We start from the raw sequence: 14337 nt of genomic DNA, 5'->3' as shown, positions 1-14337 counted from the left end.
GTTGAAACACATATTGATCAAATGCTGACATATCTAAATATGACTAAAATGTCTGTTTTTGATTCCCACAGATCTTCCAAAGATATAGCGGCAGAATGCTGTGTTTGTTTAATTTTAGGGGGATGGGCAGAAGCAGCCTCCACAAGGCGTGCAATAGATTCTGTATTTGGATGAATACTTAAGACATCCACACTGATCTCACATGATTTTCCCATCTTATCTTTGCCATTTGATGATTTTTGATGAACTGCAGACAAGGATGTCCTTTGACCACAAATTGCACACACTGCAAGGGAAAGAAGTACCCTTGATTTGAATTTACATTTGCCACATTTAGAAGACATATTTCACTGAAATGATAAAATATGAAACAGTAAATAAATTAACATGTCAGTGTGTTAATGATTCACTAACATTCTTTATTAACAGTGTGTGTAAACTAAATGCAGCTTGCATGAAAACTTTAAAAACAACATGCATCAATGATAGTAAGTCATAAAATTTAAAATAATAGTATGTACCACCTGTTTATGAATGAACATTAATTGAAATAAATCCAAAAGCCATTATGCATAGTTCACATTTAAAACAAATTTGACTTAGATTTAATGGGAAGTATCACATACTGTCCTGTTACATGCGAGAGAAGCGTAATAACTGGCAACAGCTAGTGGTGGCAAGTGGAGGTAATGGGCAAGAGTAATTGCCCTTTGTCTATATGATATAGACAAAAAAGATGAATTTCCTTCTTTTATTAGGGCTGGATTCAGGAGGTAGCAAGTTTATGTTGTTAATGTTAATGTGATTGGGAAACGTTTTTAAACGAGAAATGTCATGTTTTAACAAACTATGAAAATAAATGCACTCACCGTACATAACACCTTTTAATCATATGTGCAAGTTGACTCCAGCTTTCTGTACACCAAGCAACATGATCCAGATCTGCCATTGCATAATGTACCAGCAGATCTGGGTCTGAGCATTTTGTTAGGAGCCTTCAATACACCAAGCAACATAGACCTGATCTGCCATTGCATTAAGCATCTGCAGATCAGGGTCTGTTTTGTTTGCAGCTAGACCTCACTAAGAAGCAAGCATAGACAGCATCTTTAATAATTATATACAATCCATCAGTTGATGTCTTTGTCTTTTTTCTATCTTTACCAGACGAATTGGAATTTGGTTGTCAGATGTCTCGTCCCTACTGCCATTACTCGCTGGTCAGACATGTATGTTCACTATGAAAACAGCTCCCTGGGCAATGCCATGGATACCCTCACTATGGTTACGATTCAGTGAACCACAGTCAGAAGGTTAATCACATCAAACTTTATTATCTTTCTACAGTTGCTTATACATGCAATTAATATAATGAAAGTTTGAAGAAAACAAAAAACAAATTTTATAATTACAAAACAATTTTTTATTTTTAGATTGGCATTTAGCTAACCTTATAGCCACTGTTTTCCTTAGATGCCATACAAAGCTATGCATTTAGCTAACCTTATAGCCACTGTTTTCCTCAGATACCATACAATCCTTATAGCCACTGTTTTCCTCAGATACCATACAACGCTATGCATTTAGCTAACCTTATAGCCAGTTTTCCTCAGATACCATACAACACTATGCATTTAGCTAACCTTATAGCCACTGTTTTCCTCAGACACCATACAATGCTATGCATTTAGCTAACCTTATAGCCACTGTTTTCCTCAGATACCATACAACACTATGCATTTAGCTAACCTTATAGCCACTGTTTTCCTCAGATACCATACAATGCTATGCATTTAGCTAACCTTATAGCCACTGTTTTCCTCAGATACCATATAATTCTATGCACTTAGCTAACCTTATAGCCACTGTTTTCCTCAGATACCATACAACACTATGCATTTAGCTAACCTTATAGCCATTGTTTTCCTCAGATACCATACAACACTATGCATTTAGCTAACCTTATAGCCACTGTTTTCCTCAGATACCATACAACACTATGCATTTAGCTAACCTTATAGCCATTGTTTTCCTCAGATACCATACAACGCTATGCATTTAGCTAACCTTATAGCCACTGTTTTCCTCAGATGCCATACAACACTATGCATTTAGCTAACCTTATAGCCACTGTTTTCCTCAGATGCCATACAACGCTATGCATTTAGCTAACCGTATAGCCACTGTTTTCCTCAGATACCATACAACACTATGCATTTAGCTAACCTTATAGCCACTGTTTTCCTCAGATACCAAATAATTCTATGCACTTAGCTAACCTTATAGCCACTGTTTTCCTCAGATGCCATACAACACTATGCATTTAGCTAACCTTATAGCCACTGTTTTCCTCAGATACCATACAACACTATGCATTTAGCTAACCTTATAGGCACTGTTTTCCTCAGATGCCATACAATGCTATGCATTTAGCTAACCTTATAGCCACAGTTTTCCTCAGATACCATACAACACTATGCATTTAGCTAACCTTATAGCCACTGTTTTCCTCAGATGCCATACAACGCTATGCATTTAGCTAACCGTATAGCCACTGTTTTCCTCAGATACCATACAACACTATGCATTTAGCTAACCTTATAGCCACTGTTTTCCTCAGATACCATACAACGCTATGCATTTAGCTATTGCACAAAATTACAATTGAAAATCATCCTTGTTATGTTACAACTGAATGAAATCATCAGAATGATTGCAACAGTTGACCTGTTATTTACTCAAACTTGCATGTTTGGTTAAAAGAAATGTTTCTTTTTCTTAAATTTAGTGTCATATAAGTTACTTACATTTAGTAACACAAAGATGCTGTAACTTACTTATATTTAGTTACACCAAGATATTGTAAGTTACATCATATTCAGATTCATACCGATTTTGTTGAAGAAAGATATGGAACTAGAATTCATGAAAATTGAGAAATACAATTCAACTCAACAAGAAGTAACAATAAAACTGTTGAATTTTTCCATGTATTCAAATTTGAAAAGAGGTCACTTTAATAAAAAGTATTGCCGATCCAAAACATGTATGCAAATAAATACAGCATTATGCAGATTCTATTATCAGTTAAGAGAAGTAGTCTCCCCTAGCCTACATGCTGGGTGGAAAACAAGATAGGATAGTATCTCAGCAGTCAGAGTAAACTTCATGACATATATATTAATGGTTGGCCACTACTTGACATGACCTACACTCTCAGATTTTAGCCTAATATGAAAGGAAAAGATAGAATCCTGCAAAGAGGAAAATTATTTTACTTCTTTGTCATTGTAAGAATAAATTGCTACATTGTTTGTTTTTTATGTTATTTTCCAGGTCCAGGTAGTAATTATCCTGCAGAGATTTTGAGTCTGTATCAGCCCGGTGCAACTTTTGACAAGAACTACAATACACATTTTACACCAATGGAGTTCCATGTGCCAGAGGATGCAACACAGGTTTTATGTCTACAGTCAGTCACAAAGGGTAGTCATGATAGCTGATCTGGTCGAGTCAAGTTGTAATCCAAAAACTTGGTTTGATGTCTGCCCAGACCAAACCAGTTTGTTTGTTTCAGTATGTCCTTGGGAAAGGTGCTTTGGTTTGGTTCAGTGCTTTACAGCACAGCAACATGAGTAGTCCATTTAGTGTTGTGGAAACTGGAGTAAAGGGCTTTGACCAAGGACACTCCACGGTGTCGGACCCAGGCTGATCCAATGGTAGATTTTTTTAAAAAAAAACTCTTTTGATTGCGAGTCTGGCATGCTCACCAATGAAGGGAAGGTTGTTATTGTTGTGGGGTTTAACGCCATTTTTCAGCACACGATAGGCTATACATGGCGGCCAGTATTATTGGTGGAGGAAGAACCCGGGAAAACCCTGGAAAGAACCACCAACCCACGGGAAGCTACTGGCAAGCTTTCTCACATACCCACATTAGCTGAATCCGAGACTCGAACTGGCGCAGACTGAGGTGAGATGGCAGTGATCCGTAACGGAGAGTGCTTTAGACCACTCGGCCACTCGGGGCCATGAAGGGAAGGCACATAGCTCCTGTTTTCTTGGCATGATGAACCTATAATGTATTTAAAGTGTCATTAAAAACAGAAACAAAAGAAATAGCAATCACAAAATTAAAGCTTCTACCTTGTTATTAAAAGAATGGTTTCTACCATACCTCTGTGACTAACATTGTCTGTGGTTTCTACCATACCTCTATGACTAACATTGTCTGCAAGTCTTGAAAGGTTATTAGTAGTGGTATTGATGACATGGTTTAATGTTCCCAAAAAGTTCTTTTTATATTCTTTTTTTATTACTGAAAATAATCGTTTGAAGATTGTAACTGGATTCTGAGTAAACATGGTATGCAGATATGTAAAAGGCTTTTACGTGTATTTTACTTGAATTTTGTCTTTATTTGAAGGGTTGCATCTACCTGTCCTTCTACCGATTCTGTTGATGCATGTCCATCAGATTTGAAGTTGGAACTTAAAAAGAATTCTCCTATCTCACTTTTCTTTACGCTGGAACCTTTTCAGTTAATAGTCACTCATATGTATTCACATTTAGAAATGACCGAGGTTTCATTAGTACTACATTTCATTTAAGATCTTCTGCTGTTTGTATGAGATTGCTCCAGTGGCCTTGTGGTTAGAGCACCTCAGATGCATGAGGTCATGGGTTTGAACCACAGGTGAGTCATACCAATGACTTATAAAAATGGTACTAGCAGCTACCTCACTTGGTCAAGAGCGTTAAGAGATTAGTGTTAGGACTGGTCAGCCTGGTATGAGGATGATGTGACTGGGTTGGACATGATGATACATGTCTGTGGCACGATGTTCCAGTGCTAGACATCACTATAAATTGTCACACTGCAAACATAGTAGTGATATGACTGATTTTTTATATTAAAGCTACGTTAAAATTCCAAAACACACAGCACACAGACTGCTGTTTGTATGAATTCATCATGGTGGTGTTAGTTATTACGAGGGAACTCTGTATATATTTGTACCCTACCTGTGACAAATTTCTTGCATTTTCGTTGGTCAAACTGTTTTGTGTAGACTATACATGGTGAGTAGGGAAAATATGTGCTCATTGTGATATGCTGCCATAAATAATGTCAGGTTGGATAAAAATTGGCTCCAAATTTCTTGCTCTTGTATTAACACGGATATCTAATGAGATAATGTAATCTGGGGTAGTGTAGGTAATCAGTGTGGTAAATTCATTACAAGAAATATTTGTTATCTGGCATATAATGATCCAGAACCAGTATAAAACTTACCTGAGTTTGGCAGAAGTGTCTTGCCCAGTAAGTTCCCTAGTGACTCCATATCATTCCATATTGGGTCACTATCAAACTATCTAACTAGTAATACTTGTATTTCAGGTATACATATATGCTGTGATCACTGGTCATGGGAGTGATGAAAATGGCTGTGGAGAATTCTGTATTACCTCCCACCATTTCGGTGTGAATGGACACATCAACAACATAACCTTTAGTGATGCAGGTATAATCAGTTTATAATGCTTTTATATTTCCTCTCATTTCATCAACAGGCAAAATAAAGCTTTGTTTCATTTCCATCTTTTCCAGTTAGGATTATCCCTGGTTCAGTGATTAAAAGATTTTGACACACTGAGACTTTAAATCCTTGTATCTGATTGGCTGATTATTATATGTTTGATTATTTAGCCAATCAGACAGAAGAATTGTCAGTTGAGTCTGAGCTTGAAAATGTGCAGGTTTATTTTGTTTTATTAAATATTGCTAATCTAGTTCTGGTGGATTAGGTTATCTCTGGAGGGTGAGTGGCAGGAAAATAAATAAAACACATCAAATGCGCAAATGAAAAGGACAAGCACCCCAATTTTCTTGTTACGAGTCTAGGCTCTTACCAAAACTAACACAAAATAAGTGAAGACAAAAAGCTTTGTAATATTTAAAAATTATTTATTTCCCCAGAATATCAAGTGAAAAATGAGAAAATAGAACTTACAGTTTATGAATTAGATCCAAAAATAATCCAAGATTTAAAAAAAAGAAGTCTAGTAATAAAAAGTCCTGAATGAAACTGAATCCCTTTCGTGATGAAATTCAAAATGGAAGACAATGACATCTGTTGTAACCTGCAAAGTGCAGCAGTTTCAACAGTCTCTTGTTGAATCATAGAAAATATTATTCCAGTTTTTGAATTCTGTATAAAGTTTGATAAATGTCCTTGTCCAAGAATTCATTTAGAGCACTTTAGTATTTCCAGGGAAAATATTCGCTTGAAATTCAATAATTTGAAGAAAATAAAATCTCAGTGCAAACTGGTCACAACAACACAACTTAACATGTCAAAAGTTTAAAGCCCATTGACTACTTCTATACAAAACATTAGGTATAAGGCTAACTTAAGATACAAAACATTCCCAGATGGGGTCAAGAGTTCAACCTTCCAGAATAAATGGAAGTTTGTTACATGAACATTATCACTTAGTTCATGTATAACCTTAGCTCAACTTAACAATTCTTACTATGAGAAAGAATTTTTAGTGTTTTTTAAAAAGTTGTTTACCAAAACTGCCGCAGATTTTGAAACAAGGTCAGGAATACGGTCAGCATTAGATACAATGTCTTTATAAAGTTGTTTACATCAAAAATATTTTAAAAAGTCAGTCAGAACTGAACTCTCTTCTAGACAATATCAAATCCAGTAAACAACGTTACATTACAATAGCATGTAATAGAATTTATGAAAATTTTAAACAAATAATTAAATTAAATATACATAACACAAGTAATAAGGTTTCTAATATGAAGATATAATGCTAAGCTACTTGTTCTTTCAGCCCTTATTGACATGCATTTGATAGGGTAATTCAAGTAAAATGGTCTTTCAGCCCTTATTGACATGCATTTGATAGGGTAATTCAAGTAAAATGGTCTTTCAGCCCTTATTGACATGCATTTGATTGGGTAATTCAAGTAAAATGGTCTTTCAGCCCTTATTGAAATGCATTTGATAGGGTAATTCAAGTAAAATGGTCTTTCAGCCCTTATTGATATGCATTTGATTGGGTAATTCAAGTAAAATGGTCTTTCAGCCCTTATTGACATGCATTTGATAGGGTAATTCAAGTAAAATGGTCTTTCAGCCCTTATTGACATGCATTTGATTGGGTAATTCAAGTAAAATGGTCTTTCAGCCCTTATTGACATGCATTTGATTGGGTAATTCAAGTAAAATGGTCTTTCAGCCCTTATTGACATGCATTTGATAGGGTAATTCAAGTAAAATGGTCTTTCAGGCCTTATTGATATGGATTTGTTTGGGTAATTCAAGTAAAATGGTCTTTCAGCCCTTGTTGACATGCATTTGATAGGGTAATTCAAGTAAAATGGTCTTTCAGCCCTTATTGACACGCATTTGATAGGGTAATTCAAGTTAAATGGTCTTTCAGTCCATATTTACATGCATTTTTAATTCAAGCAAAATGGTCTTTCAGCCCTTATTGACATGCATTTGATTGGGTGATTTAAGTAAAATGGTCTTTCGGCCCTTATTGACGTGCATTTGATAGGGTAATTCAAGTAAAATGGTCTTTCGGCCTTTATTGATATGCAGGGCCCCGAGTGGCCAAATGGTCTAAAGCACTCTTCATTACGGATCACTGCCATCTCACTCAAGTAAAATGGTCTTTCAGCTGTTATTGTCATACATTCGAGTAAAATGGTCTTTGAGGCATAATTTTCATACATTCAAGTAAAATAGTTAATTTTTTAATCATTGGCTCCATAGTAGAACCACACTGTATCCTGAATTGTGTTAAAACAAAGTACATTATAATGAGAGAGAGATGTACAGTCAAGTCTGTCAGTAGTGGCAACTGTTGAGAGAAGGAAAATCTGACCTTTGTACACAAGTTACTGCCTTATAATGTTCATCTTTGAAATTGAATCAGTACCATTCAATATCACCATCATCATCATTACTATTATTATTACGTTATCAACATTGTTTTGTGAGCACTTCTGAGCAAAATTATAAAATATACATATATACGTTGTTCTCTTCCAGATTTATCGTCAGCACAAGATTACTGTGTCTTGTTCACTTTAATCCTTTCTATAAATTAAATCACCACTGACTTAAAACAATCAGTGATCAATTTTGTTTTGCGCATCATGACAAAAAAATATTTTCACTAGTGATTGACAGCTTTGACTGTAATACAATTGACTGACTCAGCCAACTTGTATAAATTAGGCTTGGAAACATCTGTTCACGCTTTCAAATCAGTTTCAAATTTGATATTTTTACACCTTTGAGTTACACTATCAACATGATTACAGTATAATGCAAGATAAGAAATTGTTGCACATTGATTCACGTGATAGTCCTTTATCTAAACAATGCTTTTCTCGTCAAACAAACATTATTTTGGATGGACTGAGCAGTTGCTGTAGATTTGCACCAGTGACTGCTCAAGACAAGAATCCATTATTTGGTCAGGAAACACTTGGAATCAGACCATTACCTACGGGACATTTATACAGAAAATTTGCCAGGGGGAAATTAGAATGACCACTGACTAAAGGTGACCATTAAGATGGATTTGGGTGTATATTATTCAACTACATTACCTGTACTGCACATTCACAAAAATAAAGTTTTCTTGACTAATGAGATGTTAGTATAGAGTAGTCTTTGAGCTGGAAGTATCCACAGAAGACTGCCAGGCTTTGTTGGGGAGACACTCAAATTTGCTCATGCTGGAACCAAGGATCAAACTCAAAATTGCACAATTACAAAGAAAGTTTGCTGCCACAGTGCAGCCCTTGCTAAGGCTAATTAATAGGTCTGATGTGAGTCATTAATTGTAAATTTAGGGCACATACTTTTATAATTACTATGTTCATAGAATACTTTGAACTTTTTAACTTTCTTGGGTATGAATTTTCAAGGTTTGCCATACAATGACATTTTCATTGGTATTTTGAAATTCTTGGTTTGGGCAAGATTTATTATTTTCACACATAAATACAAAAGTAAAATTATTAATTGGGTCTTTAAATTTGTTGTTGGTAACAACCTCATGATATGTGACCATGAATACTCCATTAAAATGGTGAATATACAATATATTGAATTCAAATCAGGTTGTGAATATAGGAGTTTTTTTAATATACTATAAAACAATGGAGCATTCATAACTTTTTTATCATGTGATAAGTTGGATTAAGCAATTATAGAAGAGTTTGGACATGGCATGTTTTTGTAACTTTTCTGTCTCATCCTTAAAGTATAAGCAAGAATAGGGATTACTTTTCCAAATGTGTCATTATTGTAAGGTTAGGTGTCAACATGAAGGTTTTGCATTTAACTCTGGTTCTGTGTTTTGAGACCCAATGTTATATTCATCTTGGAGCCTTTGGCAAACTAGGTCATGACATAGGTATGGGTCAAACTAGGTCATGACTAAAGCATGGGCAAAATTATCAATGACCTAGGCATAGTTAAAACTATATCATGACATAGGCATGGGCAAAACTAGGTCATGACCTAAGCATGGGCAAAATTATCAATGACCTAGGCCTGGTCAAAACTAGGTCATGACTAAAGCATGGGCAGAATTATCAATGACCTAGGCATGGTCAAAACTAGGTCATGACATAGGCATGGGCAAAACTAGGTCATGACTAAAGCATGGGCAAAATTATTAATGACCTAGGCATGGTCAAAACTAGGCCATGACTAAAGCATGGGCAAAATTATCAATGACCTAGGCATGGTCAAAACTAGGTCATGACATAGGCATGGACAAAACTAGGTCATGACCTAAGCATGGGCAAAAATTGATCATGACCTACTTTTCATGTTCCAATGATAAAATTAATTGAATTTTTCTGTTTTTCTGACAATGCTTTATGTTCATCATTAAGTTTGATGGGTTTATTCTTTTTAAAGGTCACCATGGGCAAAGCAGGGAACACTGACCTACAATTCTTTCTCTTTTGACAATATTAGTATTTTGGTTTATGCCATTCAGCAGAATTCTATTTTCCAGGTACTGCCCTAGGTTGTGCTGACCAGGTGCCCACTGGGGTGATACCCAATGAGCATGGCACATGGCTTTATGGGCGAGATGGCTGGTGTGATGGTCGAAATGTATTCCCATGGGTTATTGATGTGACGGATCAGTTGTTGCCATCAGGGGAGACAAATCTTATAAAGTATTTTGGATGGTTCAATGGGACTGATCCAGATCCACAACAAAATCCAGGAGAAATTATCATGTACTCATATCTAGTGTATTATAAAAGATATGTGCACGTTTATTGATTGTGTTTTTTCTGTTTTTAAATGAAAAAAGTAATTATATATTTTGTTATTTATCTTCAGAGAAAGAAAGCATGCATCACTCCACGTGACAGCAGCTAAATAGGCAGCAGTTTTAGCACTACCAGTAAAGATCTTGGTTTTTCTTTATCATGATAATTCCACAGACTTTCAAGAATTTTGGTTTTTCTATATTTTGATAATTTCCAAAAAAAATTGTCAGCTATAGTTTCTTTTCAGGGATTTTGGATAAGTTTCTCTATACCATGTTAATTCCCTAAACCTTAACAGATTTTGGTTTTAGTTTTTCTATATCGTGATAATTCTCCAACACCTTTAGAGGTTCAAATTTTAGTTTTTCTATAGTGTGATAATTCCCCAAACCTTCAAGTACTTTGGTTTTAGTTATTCTATATTTTGATAATCCTCAAACCTTAAAAGATTTTGGTCTACCTTATCTATATCATGGTATTCTCCAAACCTTCAGGAACTTTGGTTTTGGTTTTGGTTTCCCTATACTGGAATAATTCTCCAAACCTGCAGGAACTTTGGTCTTTGTGTTTCTATATCATGATTCTCCAAATGTTCAGGAGTTTGGTTTAAGTTTTTTCGTATTGTGTTAATTCCCCAAAACTTACAGGATTGTGATATCAGACATCAGTGAAAATTGTCCTTCAATTCTTTGCACTTCAAACCAGGTGACTGTAAGCCCCAAAGATGAAGGTGATTTTAAAAAGTTCAGTTTGTTTTCAGATAAAGATTCTGATGGATACTGCGGCAACCAATACATATCATGGTTATTTTCTTAAAACACCATGTTCCGATGACCATTCATTAGAAGAAGCAATAATATTATTTACATAACTACAATAACAAACAAAAAAAACATACAGGCAGTTAGATCAACAACTCGCTTTGGGCTGGTTTTTCAGGCCCAACTGTTTTGGTGTAAACCTACTGTGTGACCAGTTATTCAGAAGAAGGAGTAAAGACAATGTTAATTTCATGCTGGCCTTTGCAGTCACCATGATTTTTGCCCAGGACCAGCTAAAAAATGTTAGATCTGTTTTAATGATAAACCCATCCACATGACCATTTTGTGCATTTGTTGCAATATACCATATCTAAAATTATCCTATTTGTTTGTCTTATTTTATGTTTTTGTCACTGTTTGTTCGTTTGTTTTGTTTTCATTGTCCTGGTTTCTTTCTGTGTGTCCTTGTTACCACGATTTTTGACTATCCATCTGATGATGTCACCTATTACTGTCTGTAAGAATGAAGTTTCTGAATTTGTTTTACAGTTTTTGATTTTGTTCGGTAGTTTGTGCCACCTATTCCGTCTTTGACTTATGAAATTTGACTGTGAATGTTAGCGAGTCGGTATTCACCAGTCCCTATTAATGGACCTCTCAAATCTTTGAAATGTTCATCCACCAAGTCATTTAAATAAAATGTATCTACTGTCAGAGGATTCTATTTCCACTCTATAATTTATTTTAACGCATGGTTAATGGACTTGCAATTGTTGTTTGTCCCTTCGTCGTCAGTCAATTCCAGTCATGTTGGTCCATTTACCTAGGTCAGCAACTGTTTTCTCAGTCGTGACTAAAAATAGTCAATAAAGTATGAAGAAACTTCCCAATAGAAAGTTTCAAAATTATCACGTTTCTCTTGTGTCGTCAGTGTCTAAAATTCCTCCAAATCCAAACTAGATTTAAGTTCTTTTTGTCAATGGCATTGCCATTAAGTAATGATCTAAATTGACGGTCGAATTTTTAAATTGTCGATCTGGAAAGGGCATAAGGGAGATAACTGAATTACTCTAACCGGTTCAAGATGGCCGCTATCGACTAACAGGCTTGATGCAGCTGTTCCGTTTTTTGTGCCGTTTTCATGATATTTGTGCTTGTTGCCTGTCTTTGTCTGTTATTGTGTTCATTATGTATTAGCTGTTCAGTTCGTATGTGTTTCTTCATCTCCTTGTTTTGGAAATGAGAACAATTAGACTTTTTCTCAGCTGATTTGCTCCACTGCTACAACTTCCATTTGAACAAACCGCCATCACGTGATACTCGCCAGTCAACCCGTTTATGTTATGATAAACCCTCATTAATTGCTTTAAATGACCACTTCTTGGCTCTCCACACTAAATTGTGCTCTAGACTAATCGAACTGAGACTACATTCATCATTACCTAAATGTAAACAGAAGCGAAAAAACAAACGTTGTTTCAAAGGTGGCAGGCGTAGAACAGGAAGAAGAATTCCAGTTATCTCCCTTCTTCCCTTTCCGGATCAACATTTTAAAAATTTGACCATTAATTTAGATAACCTAATTCAAATCCCTATTAATTCATCAACCTTCGTGTCAACTATCCAAGAGATACCTCTGCGTATTTCATTTTTCAATGCCCATTCAGTAGGACCATCGGAAAAGCACACAAAAATAGTTAACAATGACCAGAATATTGACGTCTTTTTCCTGACAGAAACATGGCTAAAAACATCAGGCGATGAGCCCAAGTGTGCAGATCTAACACCCACTGTTTACTCCATGAATTCGTTCCCCCGTAACTCTCGCGGAGATGCAATTGCTGTCATCAGAAAGAACTCCATGATCAAACCTCTTAACCACACCACAACATTCAATTTCGACCAAACATCGTTTGAACTTGTCCAAACCACACTCACACTGGAGCAAAGGTCAGTCCATTTTTTCTGCCTATACCGCCCTTCTCCTAGTAGAAAAAACAAGTTGACTGAATCTCTCTTTTTGAAGCAGTTTCCGAATCTCCTGGAGTATGGAAATTCAGTAGGTGGCAACCTGATTATTCTTGGAGATTTCACTTTCACTTTGACTATCCTGGAAACCCAAATACATAAAAACTCCTTGATTCCATTAATGTTTTCAACCTCAAACAGTCAGTTAACCAAACCACCCATAAACATGGTCACATTTTAGAATGGATTCTTCATAGACCTGATGATAACATTATACGGTCCTCCCAGGTATCCCATGAACTTGCATCAGATCACCTCTGCATTATATGCCATCTTGACATATCAGTCTCAAACCCTCCACCTTTATCTGCTACTAAGAGAAACCTCTGTATGATAAATAGAACCAAACTAATGCATGACATCCAAGCACACCTAACAACTTGCTTACCTCCTACAGCAGAACAACTCGATAACTGCCTGCGTTCATTGCTCGACAAACATGCCCCAGCTACCAAGTGCAGAGTATCAATTCAAAAGTGTTCTCCATGGTATAGCAGTGTTAGGGACCAGCTTCGTGCTGCTAAAAGGGACAGTTAAACTGAAAGGCTTTGGCTTTCCACCAGACTCACTATTCATAAGCAAATCTATGACGCTGCTAAGAAGAATGTCAAAAATACAGTCCATGAAGCGAAATCAGCCCACTACACTACTAAAATCATGGAAAGTTTTAGCTGCAAAAAGAGCTCTTCGAGATTACTAACAAGCTAATGTCAAGGAACAAATCTACGCCACTTCCAACTACCTTCTCTCCAGTCGACCTTCCGGACATGTTTGCAAATTTTTTTCCATGACAAAGTACAAACCATTAGAGATAAGCTTGACACCACAATTTCAATTGACTCATCATCACCATACAGTTGGGATACAGAATTTGAGCGGCAACCATTAGCAGCATTTGAACCTGTCTCAATGGATTTCGTATGTACAATCCTGATTAAGAGTGCACGAAAGTCATTTGAACTTGATCCAATTCCAACGTCACTGCTGCTTGAGTGCTTAGATCCAGTATTGTCTTCACTAACTGATGTTATTAATACCTCTCTCTCATCCGGGGAATTCCCATCATTTTCAAAACTGTCATTGTAAAGCCTCTGCTGAAGAAACCAACACTAGACCATAACGATTTAAAGAACTACCGCCCAGTTTCTTATCTCTCATTCATATAAAAAAATCTTAGAAAAGGTTGTTCTATCCCAGCTTGTATCTCATCTG

General features: G+C 36.0%; 1 protein-coding gene across 1 annotated transcript in view; it reads left to right on the top strand.

The window, feature by feature from the left end:
• LOC149792417 (uncharacterized) overlaps positions 1-11476 on the top strand; it is a 40563-nt gene extending 29087 nt beyond the window's left edge. Inside the window, exons 8-11 of the mRNA XM_089970989.1 lie at positions 1168-1313; positions 3337-3458; positions 5402-5525; positions 10072-11476. Coding sequence (XP_089827115.1) covers positions 1168-1313; positions 3337-3458; positions 5402-5525; positions 10072-10346 — 667 coding nt within the window. The 3' untranslated portion in view covers positions 10347-11476. The remainder of the gene's footprint in view (positions 1-1167; positions 1314-3336; positions 3459-5401; positions 5526-10071) is intronic.
• The last annotated feature ends 2861 nt before the right edge of the window (positions 11477-14337 follow it).

The sequence above is a fragment of the Sinohyriopsis cumingii genome, chromosome 9, assembly GCF_028554795.1.
Source record: "Sinohyriopsis cumingii isolate HCF-2022 chromosome 9, ASM2855479v2, whole genome shotgun sequence".
NCBI lineage: Eukaryota > Metazoa > Mollusca > Bivalvia > Unionida > Unionidae > Sinohyriopsis > Sinohyriopsis cumingii.
This window is presented reverse-complemented; position numbering and strand designations above follow the sequence as displayed.